The sequence below is a fragment of the Pelophylax lessonae genome, assembly GCF_965119305.1.
Source record: "Pelophylax lessonae genome assembly, chromosome: 7".
Lineage (NCBI taxonomy): Eukaryota > Metazoa > Chordata > Amphibia > Anura > Ranidae > Pelophylax > Pelophylax lessonae.
This window is the reverse complement of record NC_138774.1, coordinates 193,939,246-193,959,620: the sequence shown is the minus strand read 5'-3', so window position 1 is coordinate 193,959,620 and position 20,375 is coordinate 193,939,246. Positions and strand designations below refer to the sequence as shown.

Below are 20,375 nucleotides of genomic sequence, written 5' to 3'. Positions count from 1 at the left end.
GGTCATCCAGCATCATCTAGCGCTTTCCTCCTCAGCCTGACTGTCCCTAGCCCACACCTTTTTTATTAATTGGATTTCAGATCTTTCAGTCATTGAGGCTTAGCATTTGGACGTTACCTTATGGCAGTCTGCATGCAAATGTGCCTGCCTAGAACCCCCCCAGACTGACATCCACCCATCAGTGCATTTGATATTTTGAAAAATGCCTTCCTAAAGCCAGCCCACTGCTGCATCAGTGCTTGCGTTGAGTACCAAGACATGGTGCAGCACCTTACCTGCTCCTCCCAGCAGCCATGATCTGCCAGCTTTGCATAGAGAAGCATAGAGATGAAAACAGGTTTTGTTTAAAAATTTCACTTGCAAGTGGATAACAGAGAAGAGAATAAAAAGGAGAAATATAGACAGATTAAACTTCATCTTTATGTTGTTATTGCTGTCTGTGTCCTTACTGAGAACATTTTCCCTCACCTCCTGTCCTTGTAAAACGAGGACAAAAAATGTAGGGTGTCAGTGGGACCAGAAGGCACAGGGAGCGATAAAAACCAGACAGATGTACTAACCCTTCTCCAATCGATCCGAAATGTAAATAAATGTTTTGGCTGGAGCGGAACTTTAAAAGAATGGCATGGAAGGGTCACTAAATAATACCTTTCCCTCTCAGGTTTGCTTTTGCTTAACCTTTTTCAACTGTGTGAAAGTTTAAATACACATAGAGAGGATTCTCAGGGCATAGTCAACATATCTGCTCGGAATACTTTCCGAAAATATGCCGCAGTTTCGCCATGAGGCTGTTTAGTTTTGATTCTTTCCTCATTCCTGTCTTGTGTCCTGCAGCATAGACAGTACATGCCTCAGTATACAAGCACAGGAATGAGGAAGGAACCAAAACTAAACAGCCTCATGGCAAAACTGCGGCATATTTTCAGAAAGTAATTCCGAGCAGATATGTTAAAGATGTCCTGAGAATCATACATGTTCAATGCTGGGTCATTGTCATTTTTAGAATTTTTTTATTTTGGGCCTGGTAAGCATGATTAGTTTTCAAAGCAGTTTTAGATGTGATTTTGCGGTGCAAGTGCTGTCCATTTTGTTTTTCTGTAAATTCTGTGTGGTTGTCATGCGTTTTTGGTGGTGTGTTTGGATACAATTTTCTGCTACTACTACTACTTTGGGCAAAGCGCCATAAAAACGCATGTTCTGATGCGTTTCAATTTAGGTCTATGAACTACACAATCACACTGTGTCACACCAAAGTAGCATAGGACTCTTCTCCAAAGTCCTGCCGCAGCTGCACTGCAATGATTTGAACAGGCAATGTCATTTCCATTGTCATGCTATTCTGTGCGACTCAAGTCGCATCAGAAATCGCACTAGTGTGATCCTGGTCTTAAAGAGCTACTAGACATAAATTACAGTTTTACTAGACTGGAAGTGAGGTTCTAACCCTTCTCTATTCTATCCCAAAACGAAGAAAAAAAAACTTGGTTGGGTATACCCTATAGGTGCGTTTAGGGTGGGCACAAGTGGCCCCAGAAACTCAACACCTATGGGCATCTCTGGAGTAGTAAACCTAATTTATTTCACATTTGACAGTTTATTTAGATGACCAAAGGCCCCTTTCACACAGGCGGACCGTTCAGATCTGCCTGTTCGTTTTTTTGGCGGATCTGAACGGTCCCCCCATGCATCCCTATGTGGCATCGGATGTCAGCGGAGACATGTCCGCTGACATCCGATCCGTTAAATATGAATGGATGGAAACCCTATTTTCCATCCGTCCAGGGGATCGGATGAGAACGGACCGACGGTCCGTTCCCATCCGATTTCCCCCATAATGATGCATGGGGAACTGACACAGCTGTCATCCTCCTGCTCAGAGGGGGATCGGCGGATCTATCCCCCGCTGAGGAAAAACGGAGTCCGTCCGACGGACACAGTGTGCGAAAGAGCCCTTAAACTTTCAGGCCAGAAGCCCCCAATGCACTTACAGCATCACACCCTTGCAGAAGGACTGCGTCTTCTCTTCCTTTCTTCAGCTGGTGACATAGTTTCTTCCTACCTGTCCCAAAACATGATGCTATAACATTCTGAGAAAGTAATATTCAGTATGTACTTAACTCCACCAGCTTATCTCACATCTTTACTCAGCAAACTCTCGCCTTTAAGCGTACAGGGAAGCCACAGTACTTTACTTAGCAAGGCCTTGCATACCATGACCCCAGGTTCAGTCTCTTGGCAGGCCCTGTACCGCAGTGGGCTCCAATATGAAGACCTTGCCACCATGTAGGGAACATAAAGTACTTATTGTTCCCTCACTACCATTTTGAATGTTATTTGTAGCTGTTTCACATACGGTAACTTTACGGTTTGAAATGTATTGGTCCTTAAAGTGAACCTATATTTTTCTCCTTAGACGGTTTTTATTCATCCTTTTAGATTAGTGATGTCATCGATGAGATCATAAGTTTGGAATCCAGCTACAATGATGAAATGATGGGATATGTGGACAGTGCGAACCTACCTAGCACAGTAAGTGACTGATACACTTTAACACGTAACTTTACCATTATTTATCTTCAACTTTATAAACTACTGGATTTTACAAGCTGTCTTGCAACTTTTTCATAATTACACTGTTTTCTTCTGGCTGTCTTTTGTGGTTTTTGGTCATGTCCTTCAGTTCCACCAGAGGGACGTTTAGGTTCATAATCCCCCCTCCACCAAATGATTTGAACCAGTGCACAAGGCAAGGTCCATAAAGACATGGATGAGTGAGTTTGGGGTCGAGGAACTTGATTGGCCTGCACAGAGTCCTGACCTCATCCTGATAGAACACCTTTGAAAATGAATAAGAGCGGAGACTGCGAGCCAGGCCTTCTCCTACACATCAGTGCCTGACCTCACAAATGCGCTTCTGAAGAATGGTCAAACATTCCCATAGACACACTCCTAAACCTTGTGGACAGCCTTCCCAGAAGAGTTGAAGCGGTTATAGCTGCAAAGGGTGGGCCAACTCAATATTGAACCCTACGGACTAAGACTGGGATGCATTTAAACTTAATGTGCGTGTAAAGGCAGGTGTCCCAATACTTTAGGTAAAATAGTGTTTCTGTGGCAGTTACAGCCAGGTGATCCTGATCAGCCACAGAAAGTAAGCATCTACAAATCTATGACAAGCTGACACTTATAAAACAGATACCCACAATATCTCTTTAAGTAGAAAAATGTTGAGTAACCCTATGCGCTTAGGAGAAAAAAATCTGAAACACTATGCTGCTACTTGGCAAACAGAATATGTATAAATAGGAATCTGATATAACACAATATTGGATGAATTGTATAACAAATTCCAGTAGCGCAGGGATGGTGGCACTCACTCACCACCACTTAAACCGAAAATCACTATATTTAGCAATGGACAAACAGTAATCTGGTAAACAATAACCCCATTTAGCATGAATATAAATAATGCAGGGGTGGTGGAAAACTCATCCCCAACATAGTCCATACGCATAAATAGAGCATGAGCTTATGTGTAACCTTTAAAACACAGAAACCCACAAAGTTCATAAAAAGTCCATTAAAATAACATATATGAGCAATATATACAAAGAGTTTTGTCTGATGTGAAATTTCAGGTCACCCCTCTCCACCACCAGCGTGCCAGGGAAAAATCTGAAATGCACACTCGCCAAAAGGCGTTGCTTACCCACTCTCGTGGTTAAGCTAGAAGGCATAAATCACAGGAAATCACCCATGAATACACCTCAGTAGGTATAGGCAGAGGCGCAGCATTCCGGAACAAAGCATGGAGAGGTCTGTCATTTTTATCATAGGTACTCTTCAACTGTGGGGGACTGAATACAGCTCTCTGGTCTTGACCATTGTGGAGAGGTCATTGAGACTCTAACCTCTCCACAATGGTCAAGACCAGAGAGCTGTATTCAGTCCCCCACAGTTGAAGAGTACCTATGTTAAAAATGACAGACCTCTCCATGCTTTGTTCCGGAGTGCTGCGCCTCTGCCTATACCTACTGAGGTGTATTCTTGGGTGATTTTCTGTGATTTATGCCTTCTAGCTTAACCACGAGAGTGGGTAAGCAACGCCTTTTGGTGAGTGTGCATTTCAGATTTTTCCCTGGCACGCTGGTGGTGGAGAGGGGTGACCTGAAATTTCACATCAGACAAAACTCTTTGTATATATTGCTCATATATGTTATTTTAATAGACTTTTTATGAACTTTGTGGGTTTCTGTGTTTTAAAGGTTACATATAAGCTCATGCTCTATTTATGCGTATGGACTATGTTGGTGATGAGTTTTCCACCACCCCTGCATTATTTATATTCATGCTAAATTGGGTTATTGTTTACCAGATTACTGTTTGTCCATTGCTAAATATAGTGATTTTAGGTTTAAGTGATGATGAGTGGGTGCCACCATCCCTGCGCTACTGGAATTTGTTATACAATTCACCCAATATTGTGTTATATTAGACATGCTGACACTGTTCATGGCTGTCCACAGTTGTTTGCATGTAATCACACATGAAGCGATTACTTGTGGTTAGGGACAGATGTGCACCCCTGGACACAGAGTTCACATCCATTCGTCCATAACCACATGTGATCGCTCAGTGTGTGATTTGCATGTGAACAGCTGCAGACAGTTATGTATAGTCCAGCCTGTCATTGATTTGTACAGGCTTCCTCCCCACAGAAATACACTGATCTGGCCAGTGTACTGCCCTAATGGCTAGTGTGCTTTAGGCCCCTTTCACACAGGCTTTCCGATCAGGTCCACCTTTCAGTTTTTCAGGCAGACCTGATCGGATGCTCTATGCACCCCTATAGAGCAGCGGATGTCAGCGGTGACATGTCCGCTGCTATCCGATCCGATCCTGTCCATGAAATCCAGACGGATGGAAACCCTATTTTCCATCCATGTGGAGGATCAGATCGGATGGATCGGATGAAAACGGACAGGCATTCAGTTTTCATCCGATCTCCCCATAGAGGAGAGTGGGGATCTGATAGTTCTGTCTCTGCAAAATAAGCAGAGATGGAGCTGTCATCCGCCTGCTTGGCGGATCGATCCCCGCTGGGGAAAATGGAGTCCGCTGGGCAGAAAGCATATGTGAAAAACTGATGACAACGGATGAAAAACTAATGTGAAACTGATGTTGACTGAAAAAAACCGATGACAAAAAAACGTGACTGAACTGATAAAATGAATGGTCCATGTTGTGATCGTTAAAGATTTTTGAGAACAAATTACTTCACATTACCTGCTACTAGAGAGGTCAGGGATGGCTGGTTTAAAATCTATTGTAAGGCTTAAGAATATGTGAATAAATGAATGTCCAGGTGCAGGTGCAATTTAATGTTACTGAATAATGCATCTTCTTTGAATAAGTTAGATTTTATTTTTTATAGGGTATTGCTCTAATAAACTTAATGTCTTCCCAGCTTCCAGGATCAGGAAACCTCCTTGATATGTTCTGCGCTCCAGGAATGTCCGCTCCCGGTATCACTGTTAGCAACTCCTGTCCAGCCGACCTGACAAACATTAAAAAAGAGTATTCAGGTAGATTATATTGAAGACATTTTACCCCATATAAGTGGGTCTTCGGACAATATACTGTACTGCATAACATTATCCAATGAGTGGCTTCTCCTGCTACAATTGAAAAAGGTGTCCGTCGTTTGTTTACATTCCTCCTACATAATATTCAACTTGTCGCACAAATAGTGGCAATAAGCATTTTTATTGCCTCCGCTAACCACAGGTCTGTGATCTTTCACAGACCTTTAATAAATCACCAAAGAAATTCATTTATGAGTTTAGAATATCTAATTCATTCGTGAGAGGAGAATGGATGAAGCATGGTGAGTTGGGTTTTGAGACTGTAAAAACAATACATATATTTGCCTGCTGTGCCATTCCTATTACATCTTGTTAATTCGTAGCATTTATTTATTTCATAAAATATATTACAATGCAATAATTTGGACACATTTGCATTTTTCTTAAGCAAGATAACATAATATGGCACCAATTGATTTAAAGAACTCAAGTCAAGATGATTAAAGTAGAACTATAGGCAAAACTTTTTTTTTTTCATTTTGATAGAGTAAGAGAGGGTTATACCCCTGTCAGATTTATTTTCACCACCTCTGTCCCATTGCAGAGATTTCCTACCACTTTCCTGTCCCGTAACCAAACAGGAAGTGAAAGGAAATCCCTCCAAATTAAGGGAATTCATTGGGGACCCCCAGGTCACCAGAACTAGTGTCCTCATTGGAAGATTTACCCTCTATTACTTTTCTGGGGACAACCCAAAAGTTGCGATTTTTTTTTTTTCAATGGTAATGGTACAGATACAGTAACAGAACAAATAGACAGGGGGCATGTCCCATTAAATTATAGGCGGTCAGCCTGACATCGATAGTATGTAAACTTCTGGAGGGGATGATAAGGGACTATATTGTAGAGTTTGCTAAAGACAACAACATCATCAGCAGTAATCAGCACGGATTTACAAATGGGCGTTCTTGTCAAACCAATCTGTTAACATTCTACGAGGAGGTGAGCTGTGAGCTAGATAGGGGGAGACCAGTGGATGTGGTGTACCTGGATTTTGCTAAGGCGTTTGATAAAGTTCCCCACAAGCGCTTAATCTATAAAATAGGGTCGGCAGGCATCGACCACAAGGTTTGCTCTTGGATACGGAACTGGCTAAAAGGGCGTGCCCAAAGGGTGGTAATAGCGCATACTCAGACTGGTCTGGGGTGGTAAGTGGGGTCCCCCAAGGCTCAGTCCTGGGACCAACCTTGTTCAATTTATTAATTAACAGCATTGAGGACGGGATCATTAGTTCTATATCAGTTTTTGCAGATGACACATAATTGGGCAGGTCAATAACTGCACAGCATGAAGCAGATATCCTACAGAATGACCTGGACAAAATAACAGAGTGGGCAACGACATGGCAAATGAGGTTTAATGTGGAGAAGTGTAAGGTTTTGCCAAAACATAAAAGCACAATACACTTTAGGGGGGAACCTTTGGGGAAATCAAAAATGGAGAAAGATCTGGGAGTCTTGGTAGAGGATAGACTATAGAGATGATTATGACCACACACACCTACACAGGTTGAACTGGATGGACTATCGTCTTTATTCAACCTCAAACTACTATGTAACTATTCCTTCTCCAGTCTATCCAAAAAAAATAAAAATGTTTGCCTTTAGTTACACCAGCATTTTATATGCTCAGAAGCTTCTCTCCTGAATGCACAAGTAATGCTTTTTTTTTTTGCCTGTAAACTCCTCTTCCAGTAAACTGAAAAAAGCCTATAATGTGCATGAACACATAGGTTAACATAGAGGGGAGTTTGTAGACAGAAAAAAAAGCTCAAACACCTGTATAAGCAGCTTTTATGAGCTGCAGTGTGCATGAGGCCTTAGACATAGGCACTTCTTATATACACTGAATAAAATTATAAATTCAACACTTTTGTTTTTGCCCCCATTTTTCATGAGCTAAACTCAAAGATCTAAGACTTTTTGTATGTACACAAAAGGCCAATTTCTCTCAAATATTGTTCACAAATCTGTCTAAATCTGTGCTAGTGAGCACTTCTCCTTTGCCGAGATAATCCATCCACCTCACAGGTGTGGCATATCAAGATGCTTATTAGACAGCATGATTATTGCACAGGTGTGCCTAAAGGGCCATACACACTATAAGATTTTCTGAAGACTTTTTCCTTCAGATTTACCTTTTCTATGTAGTGCAAAGGCCTGCCAGATTGCATACAAATTGAAAGTGTTTAGGTTTGACCTCATATTATATGGTTTTGGTAAATCTAAAGGAAAAAGTCTTCAGAAAATCTTATAGTGTGTATGGCCCATTAGTCTGGTCACAATAAAGGGTCACTCTAAGGCCCCTTTCACACGGGCGATCCGATCTGCCTGTCAGTTTTTCAGGCGGATCGGAAAGGATGCTCCATACATCCCTATGAGACAGCAGATGTCAGCGGAGACACCTCTGCTGACACCTGCTGCTATCTGATTCCGATCTTGTCCGTGAAATCAGGATGGATGGAAACCCTATTTTCCATCCGTCTGAAGGATGGGATCGGATGAGAACGGACAGGCGGTCTGTTCTCATCAAATCTCCCCATAGAGGACAGCGGGGATCTGACAGCTCCATCTCTTCACACAGAGCAGAGACGGAACTGTCATCTGCCTGCTCAGTGGGGATCGGCGGTTCGATCACCCGCTGAGCAGAACGGACTCCGTTCCGAGTAAAAGGACCCTAAAATGTGCAGTTTTATCACACAGCACAATGCGACAGATGTCGCAAGTTTTGAGGGAGCGTGCAATTGTCATGCTGATCGTGGTAATGTCCACCAGAGCTGTTGCCCGTGAATTGAATGTTCATTTCTCTACCATAAGCCGTCTCCAAAGGCGTTTCAGAGAATTTGGCAGTACATCCAACCGGCCTCACAACCACAGACCATGTGTAACCACACCAGCCCAGGACCTCCACATCCAACATCTTCACCTCCAAGATAGTCTGAGACCAGCCACCGGGACAGCTGCTGCAACAATGGATTTGCATAACCAAAGAATTTCTGCACAAACTGTCAGAAACCGTCTCAGGGAAGCTCATCTGCATGCTCATCATCCTCATCAGGGTCTCGACCTGACTGCAGTTCGTCGTCATAACCGACTTGAGTGGGCAAATGCTCACATTCGATTGCGTCTGCCACTTTGGAGAGGTGTTCTCTTCACAGATGAATCCCAGTTTTCTTAGATCTTTGAGTTCAGCTCATGAAAAATGGGGGCCAAAACAAGTGTTGCGTTTATAATTTTGTTCAGTGTAAGTTCTCCAGTGAAATGGATGTAGATTTCTAAAATGTAAATGCAGTTGCATTATGGGGCTTTATAAGATGGAAACAATTAATTTAGACTACCCAGATTTTCATATTTTCTATTTTCCTTCACACAGAACATGACACAAAAGCACTGATGAAAGAGCGGCAGAAGAAGGACAATCATAACTTAAGTAAGTGATATTGTAGATAAAGCAAACTGGCCTTCAAGAAGTACCTACCAAAAAAGTTCTCACCACTAGTCTGCGTTAGCCACTTAGGCACTCTGGCTTCTGGATGTCTAGTATAGACATCTCCCCCAGCTCCTATAATGCAGCTCTTGGTGCTTGATTAGCAATCCTGAGACCTGAGCGTGTTATATTTGCATGTGATTCCGGTTGCAGAGCTGCTGTGATGGATTGGTGTGGAGTATAGAGGCACTAACATTATGGGTTTTCTAAAGTGTGGTTACAGTTGTTTTCCTTCACGCTCCCTTCCTCTAATTGAAAATCTGTATGAAGCTGTGCAAAGGGGGGAGGGAGTCACTCCTCTGACTCATTTAGCTATGTGTATAATGCGAGATTCAGCTATTTGAGCTCTGTAAACAAGTCTTTTTAGGCCCCCTTCATACATGGACTCCGTTCAGATCTGCCTGTCAGTTTTTTTGGCGGATCTGAACGGACACCCCATGCATCCCTATGGGGCATCGGATGTCAGCGGAGACATGTCCGCTGACATCCGATCCGATCCGATCTGTCAAAACCGGATGAATGGAAACCCTATTTCTCATCCGTCTGGTGGATCAGATCGGATGAGAACAGACAGATGGTCCGTTCCCATCCGATTCCCCCATAGAGATGAATAGGGAACTGACAGCTCCGTCTCCGCACACAGCGCGGAGACACAGCTGTCATCCACCTGCTCAGCCGGGGACCGGCGGATCGATCCCCTGCTGAGAAAAACTGAGTCCGTCTGGCGGACTCCGTGTGTGAAAGAGCCCTTAAGAGAATATTATTATTAAAGTGGAAATAAACCACCAGACCAAATGCATTTTGGGCCTTTAGAAGCTTCTTGCCATAATGTGCTAGTATGCAGAGCAAACTTACCAACAAAGAGATCTTCTCTGCAATTTCAGCGCTCTCCTCTGTCGCCAGTGTTTCCATCTTCTCCAGATTCTAAATCTTCAGCGCCTTGATTGGCCAGGTCCAGATGACCATGGGTACAAGAATTACATAATTCCAAACCAGAATAATGCCGAGACTGTACACTGGGCTGTGCACGCGCAGCTCAGGGTACATTTACAGAAAAAAAAGTGCTGACAGACAGGGAGAAATATTTTTGATAGAAGAGACACAGTCTCTTTTCTGACATAAAAAAGCAAGTTTAGTTCCGCTTTAGGATTAGCCTGGTAAACATGGAAAGTACCCCAGTGTTCCACCTCCTGGCTGGAAATTGAACAAATAAAATATTGTGTAATGTAAAGTGTAATATATCATATGTAGCACTACTCCCTAGAGAGCTGCTGAGATTGGATTCCCCTGGGTTACCATAGCAACAGTCTGTAGAAACGTATCACTTCTACACTTGGCTCAGACAATGAACAGTCCAGGCGACTTGTTTTTTTTTTTTTTGTGTGTTTTTATTGGAACTTGGATCGGAGAAGGGATGAGTGGGATACTCCAACTTAGATGTCCTCTACATTATGCATAGTTCTATCTGTAGAATGCGGCAAGGCTGCTGCTTCACTCTGCCACTGAAGTGAAGATAGTAAATGTGATCCTGTTGCGTTAAATCTTAAGGGTCCTAACTTGGCACCCCCTTTCTCACTTGCTGTGTGTGCTAGCTCCTGTCCACTGACTCTCACTGGAGTGGTCCCCTTCCTGATCAGACCCCTGGCAAGCTCCCTGGTACTCACGGACACTGTTTTTCCTCAGGTTGCTCTGCCACTTGCTCCACTGTCAGTATCCACCGGACCTCCTGGCTCAGCACCACACTTCTGGTCCACTAGGCCGACCGCCTGTGACCACCTTCCATACCAACAGGAGGAGAGACAGCCGTCTTCCTCCTCCTGGGACCTGGCTTTCCGCCCAAAGACGCCCTGTCACATGTTCCCCTGGCCTTTATGACCTATCCCAGGATGCACCGCTGTTGTGCCAACCCACTGGGACAGCCACAAAAGCCTTTATGTCACTGGCTGGGTTTCCTCCACTGTCCAACAGGCTCCTCTATTGGATACAGTGGGGACACTCCCTCAGCCCAGATGAATCATACATGGACACATGCAACAGGCAGAACTACTGATCAGGCTCCCCTGATAAGTAGATGGAACAGACTATGCTTTTCCTAGCACCTATCTAGGAGGGTGCTACACGTATTTATCTGATAAAAACCTAAAAAATACTTTTTGAGCCTTTATTTTTTATTTTTTTTGCAGTCCTCAACATAATACTTAAAGTAAACACAATGGGGTTGATTTACTAAAAGAAAATAGACTGTGCACTTTGCAAAGTGCAGTTGCACTCTGCAAGAGCAGTTGCTGCAGAGCATAGCAAATGAGTTAAAGCTTCACTTCGCAAAGAATACCCAATCACATGCAAGGAAAATGAAAAGAAAATTCATTTTTGCTTGCATATGATTGGATGATGGAAGTCCTTTACTAAGCTCTGGTGCAACTGCTCTTACTCGTACACAGTCTATTTGCCTTTAGCAAATCAACCCCAGTGTATGCTTCCTATGCCTAAACACCAGCTTTCTGGTTGTGTGGTGCTGTCCAGTTGCGCTGGTAAACATCAGTTCACCTTGTGAGAACTGGATAAGAAAGAAATCAAGTTGAGAGACAATAAAGCATTGTGTTATGAGACTTGATGGTTGCAGTGAGTCTTCGCTGAACATGTGCGGGCAGACTGTGGCCCCTAGGCTTGCAGCTGCCTTCTTTAAGCCACAGGAATGCTGACAGAGCAGGTCAGGCCAGTCTGGGTGTTGCTCGTGCTTGGAAACGTCTGTGTTTTTAGTTACTTACCCACAAAAACAATTTTAACACGCTCCAGCATATACCGTACATCAATGGGGAAGCAAAAGATAAAATGGACTGAAAAAGTCAGTAACATACACAGATATGTATGTGTAAAGAAAACTAGATATCCAACATTTTATCTTAAGCCTCGTACACACGATCAGATTATCGGGCAAATTTTCTTTTATTTTTTATTTTTTTGCATGCTAGTATAATATGGAAAGTGAAGAGGTTACTTTCATATGAAAATTCTCATACGACAGAATTCAACTTCAGAATTAATGTCATGTGTTCAGTGGCGTACCAATGGGGAGGGGCGGGGGGGCAGCCCGCCCCGGGTGCCAGGCACTGGGGGGTGTCAGCCGGTGTCCTGCCTGGCGTATTCTGACACATCCCGTATTGCAGTGTGAAGACAGCTGCAGTGGCAGCTCCTTCAGTCCGTGCTGCTAGTGGGGGGCAGAGCCGCGGCGGAAATAAGGGGGCGGAGCCGCGGCGGGAATAACGGGGCGGAACCTCGGTGGGAAGAAGGGGGCGGAGCCTCGGTTGGAAGAAGGGGGCGTAGCTTTGGCGGGAAGAAGGGGCGGAGCCTCGGCGGGAAGAAGGTGAGTACGTGCCCATTGCCCAAGTGTGTGTGCTGGATAGGAGGGGGATGGGGAAGCTGCATATAGAGGAATTCATCTTTCCCTATTCTTCCTGCAGCTGCTGAATTACTGATTCACCTCCTCTCCCTCCTGCAGGAAGAATAGGGAAAGATCAATTCATCTATATGCAGCTGCCCCATACAACTTCTTTTGCTGGCTCCCCAGTCCTCTTAACCCCCCTCCAGTGCTCCTAATCCCCCCCACCTCAGTGCTCTTATCCCCCCCTCAGTGCTCTTAACCCCCCCCAGTGCACTAGACCCCCCCTGTTCTTTAGCCCCCCCCGATGCTCTTCAGCTCCCCACAGTGCTTTTCATCTCCCTTCCCCCCTATGCTCCCTGTCCCCCCCAGTGCTCTCCAACCCCCTGGTTTTCCCTGCCCACCCCCAAGTGCTCCCTGTCCCCCCCGGTGCTCTCTACCCCCTGCGCCTTCCAACCCCCCTACAATGCTTTCCAAACCCCTTCTTAATTCTCTCCAAGCCCCCCCCCCCCCACCGTGCCCTTCAGCTCCTCCAGTGCTCTCTGCTTCACCAGTGCTCTCTGGCCCCCCTAGTGCTCTTCTATCTTCTATCATGTCCTCAGTCTCTGACCCTCTCCCGTAATATGTCTGCAGTCTCTGACCATCTCCTGTATCATTTCTGCAGTCTCTGACCATCTCCTGTACCATGTCTGCAGTCTCTGACCATCCACTGTATCATGTCTGCAGTCTCTGACCATCTCCTGTATCATGTCTGCAGTCTCTGACCATCTCCTGTACCATGTCTGTAGTCTCTGACCATCTCCTGTACCATGTCTGCAGTCTCTGACCATCTCCTGTATCATGTCTGCAGTCTCTGACCATCTCCTGTATCATGTCTGCAATCTCTGACCATCTACTGTATCATGTCTGCAGTCTCTGACCATCTACTGTATCATGTCTGCAGTCTCTGACCATCTCCTGTATCATGTCTGTAGTCTCTGACCATTTACTGTATCATGTCTGCAGTCTCAGACCATCTCCTGTATCATGTCTGCAGTCTCTGACCATCTACTGTCCCCTGTCTGCAGTCTCTGACCATCTACTGTCCCCTGTCTGCAGTCTCTGACCATCTACTGTATCATGTCTGCAGTCTCTGAGCATCTCCTGTATCATGTCTGCAGTCTCTGACCATCTACTGTATCACGTCTGCAGTCTCTGACCATCTACTGTCCCCTGTCTGCAGTCTCTGACCATCTACTGTATCATGTCTGCAGTCTCTGACCATCTACTGTATCATGTCTGCAGTCTCTGACCATCTCCTGTATCATGTCTGCAGTCTCTGACCATCTCCTGTACCATGTCTGTAGTCTCTGACCATCTCCTGTACCATGTCTGCAGTCTCTGACCATCTCCTGTATCATGTCTGTAGTCTCTGACCATTTACTGTATCATGTCTGCAATCTCTGACCATCGACTGTATCATGTCTGCAGTCTCTGACCATCTACTGTATCATGTCTGCAGTCTCTGACCATCTCCTGTATCATGTCTGTAGTCTCTGACCATTTACTGTATCATGTCTGCAGTCTCTGACCATCTCCTGTATCATGTCTGCAGTCTCTGACTATCTACTGTCCCCTGTCTGCAGTCTCTGACCATCTACTGTCCCCTGTCTGCAGTCTCTGACCATCTACTGTATCATGTCTGCAGTCTCTGAGCATCTCCTGTATCATGTCTGCAGTCTCTGACCATCTACTGTATCACGTCTGCAGTCTCTGACCATCTACTGTCCCCTGTCTGCAGTCTCTGACCATCTACTGTATCATGTCTGCAGTCTCTGACCATTTACTGTATCATGTCTGCAGTCTCTGACCATCTCTTGTATCACGTCTGCAGTCTCTGACCATCTACTGTCCCCTGTCTGCAGTCTCTGACCATCTACTGTATCATGTCTGCAGTCTCTGAGCATCTCCTGTATCATGTCTGCAGTCTCTGACCATCTCCTGTATCACGTCTGCAGTCTCTGACCATCTACTGTCCCCTGTCTGCAGTCTCTGACCATCTACTGTATCCTGTCTGCAGTCTCTGACCATCTACTGTATCATGTCTGCAGTCTCTGACCATCTCCTGTATCACGTCTGCAGTCTCTGACCATCTACTGTATCATGTCTGCAGTCTGTGACCATCTCTTATATCATGTCTGCAGTCTCTGACCATCTCCTGTATCATGTCTGCAGTCTCTGACCATCTACTGTATCATGTCTGCAGTCTCTGACCATCTACTGTATCATGTCTGCAGTCTCTGACCATCTCCTGTATCATGTCTGCAGTCTCTGACCATCTCCTGTATCATGTCTGCAGTCTCTGACCATCTCCTGTATCACGTCTGCAGTCTGACCATCTACTGTATCATGTCTGTAGTCTCTGACCGTCTACTGTATCACGATTGCAGTCTCTGACCATCTCCTGTATCACGTCTGCAGTCTCTGACCATCTACTGTATCATGTCTGCAGTCTCTGACCATCTCCTGTATCCTGTCTGCAGTCTCTGACCATCTCCTGTATCACGTCTGCAGTCTCTGACCATCTATTGTATCATGTCTGCAGTCTATGAGCATCTCCTGTATCATGTCTGCAGTCTCTGACCATCTCCTGTATCACGTCTGCAGTCTGACCATCTACTGTATCATGTCTGTAGTCTCTGACCGTCTACTGTATCATGTCTGCAGTCTCTGACCATCTCCTGTATCACGTCTGCAGTCTCTGACCATCTACTGTATCATGTCTGCAGTCTGTGACCATCTCTTATATCATGTCTGCAGTCTCTGACCATCTACTGTATCATGTCTGCAGTCTCTGACCATCTACTGTATCATGTCTGCAGTCTCTGACCATCTACTGTATCATGTCTGCAGTCTCTGACCATCTCCTGTATCATGTCTGCAGTCTCTGACCATCTCCTGTATCACGTCTGCAGTCTGACCATCTACTGTATCATGTCTGTAGTCTCTGACCGTCTACTGTATCACGATTGCAGTCTCTGACCATCTCCTGTATCATGTCTGCAGTCTCTGACCATCTCCTGTATCCTGTCTGCAGTCTCTGACCATCTCCTGTATCCTGTCTGCAGTCTCTGACCATCTCCTGTATCACGTCTGCAGTCTCTGACCATCTACTGTATCATGTCTGCAGTCTATGAGCATCTCCTGTATCATGTCTGCAGTCTCTGACCATCTCCTGTATCACGTCTGCAGTCTGACCATCTACTGTATCATGTCTGTAGTCTCTGACCGTCTACTGTATCATGTCTGCAGTCTCTGAGCATCTCCTGTATCATGTCTGCAGTCTCTGACCATCTACTGTATCATGTCTGCAGTCTCTGACCATCTCCTGTATCACGTCTGCAGTCTCTGACCATCTACTGTATCATGTCTGCAGTCTCTGACCATCTCCTGTATCATGTCTGCAGTCTCTGACCATCTCCTGTATCATGTCTGCAGTCTGACCATCCACTGTATCATGTCAGTAGTCTCTGACAGTCCACTGTATCATGTCTGCAGTCTCTGACCATCTCCTGTATCACGTCTGCAGTCTGAACATCTACTGTATCATGTCTGTAGTCTCTGACCATCTCCTGTATCATGTCTGCAGTCTCTGACCATCTACTGTATCATGTCTGCAGTCTCTGACCATCTCCTGTATCATGTCTGCAGTCTCTGACCATCTCCTGTATCATGTCTGCAGTCTGACCATCCACTGTATCATGTCAGTAGTCTCTGACAGTCCACTGTATCATGTCTGCAGTCTCTGACCATCTCCTGTATCACGTCTGCAGTCTGAACATCTACTGTATCATGTCTGTAGTCTCTGACCATCTCCTGTATCATGTCTGCAGTCTCTGACCATCTCCTGTATCACGTCTGCAGTCTCTGACCATCTCCTGTATCATGTCTGCAGTCTCTGACCATCTCCTGTATCACGTCTGCAGTCTCTGACCATCTCCTGTATCATGTCTGCAGTCTCTGAGCATCTCCTGTATCACGATTGCAGTCTCTGACCATCTCCTGTATCACGTCTGCAGTCTCTGACCATCTACTGTATCATGTCTGCAGTCTCTGACTATCTCTTGTTTTATGTCCTCAGTCTCTGACCATCTCTTGTAACATGTTCTCAGTCTCTGACCATCTCCTGTATCATGTCCTCAGTCTCTGACCATCTTCTGTATCATGTCTGCAGTCTCTGACCATCTCCTGTATCATGTCCTCAGTCTCTGACCATCTCTTATATCATGTCTGTAGTCTCTGACCATCTCCTGTATCAAGTCCGTAGTCTCTGACCATCTCCTGTACCATGTCTGCAGTCTCTGACCATCTCCTGTATCATGTCTGCAGTCTCTGAATATCTCCAATCTCTTACTCAAACTTAAACACATTGCTAATAATATTAGCTATCTATTTATGCTGAAGGTAGGACTGTGCAGGGGAGGCAAAGAGTGCAAAAGGGGAACTGTGATTAGAGAGACGGGGGGCAGACTGCAAGGGGCACTGTGATGGGGGGCTGTGAAATTTGTGCAATTAATATTCTTGAAAACATTACAAATTTTTCTGGGTGTTTTTACATTTAAAATTTGGAGGGGGGGGGGGGGGGGCAGCAAGATATAGGATCCGCCCCGGGTGCCAAATGCTCTAGGTACGCCACTACATGTGTTGAATTGTTTTGTATGTGTTCTTTCGTTTCTGAGCATGCCTAGTCTTGCTCTTATCATTTTATTTCGGACGAAAACTGCACTAATTAAACGAAAATCGGACGTTGTCTTCACGTTCGATAATAAAATGAGAAAATTGGCAAATCGTTCGTCGGACGACATTTTACTTCTGATTTTCTTATCGTGCGTACGGCCCTTAACTCTACTGTTCAGCCTGTTGTTCTATGTTAGTGTGATGAATACAATATGCAGGCAGGCATTGCTACCCTTCTGAAAATTCGAGCTTCTCCGTCACTGACCTACAACAAACATGCAAGCGATCCGATCAGGTGCGCCTGTCAGCTTTTCAGGTGGACCTGATCAGACCTTTCAGTCTCTTCTATGGAGCGGCAGATGTCAGCAGACACATGTTTACTGACATCCGCCCCCATCCGATCTGATGCTGTCCTCCAAAAACAGACGGATGTTGGTCCTATTCTCCATCTGTCCATTTGATCGGATCGGATGGCATCAGATTGAAACCCCATCCCATAGAGGGGAGCAGGCTGTGTCCTCTCTGCAAAGTGGAGCCGACATGGATCTGTTTTCCGCCTGCTCAGTTGGGATCAGCAAAAAAAGAGAGCCCCCGGATTCTGCTTCACAGACGCGCCCATGTGAATGGGGCCAAATACATGTAAAATATGTGCAATGCCAGTAATTCATATCTGCATCTACTTGTTTTGGTGGAGCAAGAGAATAGAAATGACAGCCAGGCAACTAGTATATATAGGAAATAACAGAAGAAAAAGCGGTCTCATTACTCAGAAGCTATATAGAATCAAGAAATTAGTGAACAAATGGGGATGTAGCGCTCGACAGAAATATATAAAATAAATACAAACATGTGAACCATATAAACCATATAGGATGATTCGTGCAATAAAGTCTCTGGTGTCCAAAGCAATTAGATAATTGACAGCCAATATGGAAGACACAGACTTGATAGGGTGGTTTCCTTAGCAAAGCCTTCACCTTCACACGATCACCCAGTGGAATAACTATATGAGCCGCTTACCAGATTTAATGGACCCCTTGATTATAGGGGGTCAAATGCGCTGTGTACTCCAGTAAGGAACTCTAATGCATCTTGCTCCCATAAGTAGAGGTCATCACAGCCAGAGTCAGTGCCATAATCAGAAAGCCAAGGATTATAGGATAATAAAGATGTATATTTATTTATTTTGTGTGTAATATGCACTATGCCATTGTAATTTAATTCTGTTTTAAAAGCCAATCCTGCATCCACTTCCAGAATCTGATTATAATATATAGCACTTTCTATGTTGCATTTTGTCATATCGGCTATAAGTATGCAGCATCGATTGGTTTGAGAGATCGAATATGCAACCGTAAGGGAGCATAGTAAACCAGCATGTCCATAGAGACTAATACAATGTAGGGGCTGAACTTACAAGCCACGTGGCATGGGCGGTTCAGGAATACACATCAAGGAAGTGATTGGTGCAGGTGCGGACTTGATCTGCATAAAGTATGTGTAGCAAGGTATGGTCACATGATCCCCTGATGATGTCAGCCTTGACTGACGAAACGTCGGGAACGTGAGACCATACACATCCGGGTCTGAGGAGCGCAGCGTGGAGCGGCGTCTCCCATCCCCAGCAAACGATTTTATTGAAGGCTTTTATCTGCTTTTTGTCTAGTAAGTGCAATTTGTCTTAAATAAATGCTTGATTGCTAAGAGATACTGCACCATGAGACTATTTTTTCATCCCTGCATATGGCTTGGCTTTCTGATTATGGCACTGACTCTGGCTGTGATGACCTCTACTTATGGGAGCAAGATGCATTAGAGTTCCTTACTGGAGTACACAGCGCATTTGACCCCCTATAATCAAGGGGTCCATTAAATCTGGTAAGCGGCTCATATAGTTATTCCACTGGGTGATCGTATGAAGGTGAAGGCTTTGCTAAGGAAACCACCCTATCAAGTCTGTGTCTTCCATATTGGCTGTCAATTATCTAATTGCTTTGGACACCAGAGACTTTATTGCACGAATCATCCTATATGGTTTATATGGTTCACATGTTTGTATTTATTTTATATATTTCTGTCGAGCGCTACATCCCCATTTGTTCACTATTTATCACGATTCCACGTTTGTGTAGCAGCTGACAGCGTGGGAGAAATCCCACTTTATCACTTTATATTCAAATTTATACATAAACTTATTTATATTAATTAATTTTTTCACACCATTTGCGCAGTTTTTTTTTACCCCTTTTCTCAAGAATCAAAAAATTAGTCACTTATGGGTCCTTTCACACGGAAAGGTGTCCGTTCTGCTCAGCAGGGGAATCGATCTGTGTGCAGAGACGGAGCTGTCAGATCCCTGCTGTCCTCTATGGGGAGATCGGATGAGAACGGACCGCCTGTCCGTTCTCATCGGATCCCATCCGCCAGACGGATGGAAAATCGGGTTTCCATCCGTCCGGATTTCATGGACAGGATCAGATGTCTCCGCTGACATCTGCTGCCCCATAGGGATAAATGGAGCATTGGATTCGGTCCGCCTAAAAAACTGACAGGCGGATTGGATCGCCCGTGTGAAAGGGGCCTATGTGATGTCATTCTTTTTAACATTTTGGCGTGCGGTTTTTTAGGAGCCTAGAGCAACCAGTCACAAGTCAGCATTCATTATCCTAAAGAATAAATGCTGCAAAAAGCTGATGCAACTGGTTGCCATGTATTAATGTATCCTTTTTGTTTTATTGTTTTTGGTACAGAAGATATCTGACCCTATCTGTTTTTATGCAGTTGAACGCCGGCGAAGATTTAATATTAACGACAGGATTAAAGAGCTTGGGACCCTCATCCCAAAATCCAGTGACCCGTAAGTATTAGAACCGTCAGTCTCTGATTACCAGATCTTTAATGTAACTACATGCCAACCACGCACTGTAGTTTTACTACTAGTGCCAGCTGCGCAGAATCACGTATATGAAGGTGAATTTGCACTTCTGGGTAGGGGACGCACACGTGCCAACCTGGCTGTGCTGTCCCCTGCCCCAGCACATGCTGATCACCGGTTCCCGACCAATGATTTATGGCAGGGACCCAACGATCGTCGTAGCGAGTGATAGGAGAAAGCTTTGTGTATGTAAACAACACAAAGCTTTGTTCTG

At 44.8% G+C, this 20,375-nt stretch overlaps 1 protein-coding gene across 1 annotated transcript in view; it reads left to right on the top strand.

Moving 5' to 3' along the window:
* Window positions 1-20,375, top strand: part of TFE3 (transcription factor binding to IGHM enhancer 3) — a 65,314-nt gene that overhangs the window by 35,004 nt on the left and 9,935 nt on the right. Inside the window, exons 5-8 of the mRNA XM_082262823.1 lie at window positions 2,437-2,529; window positions 5,468-5,585; window positions 9,018-9,074; window positions 20,008-20,083. Of these exons, the coding sequence (XP_082118949.1) occupies window positions 2,437-2,529; window positions 5,468-5,585; window positions 9,018-9,074; window positions 20,008-20,083 (344 nt within the window). The remainder of the gene's footprint in view (window positions 1-2,436; window positions 2,530-5,467; window positions 5,586-9,017; window positions 9,075-20,007; window positions 20,084-20,375) is intronic.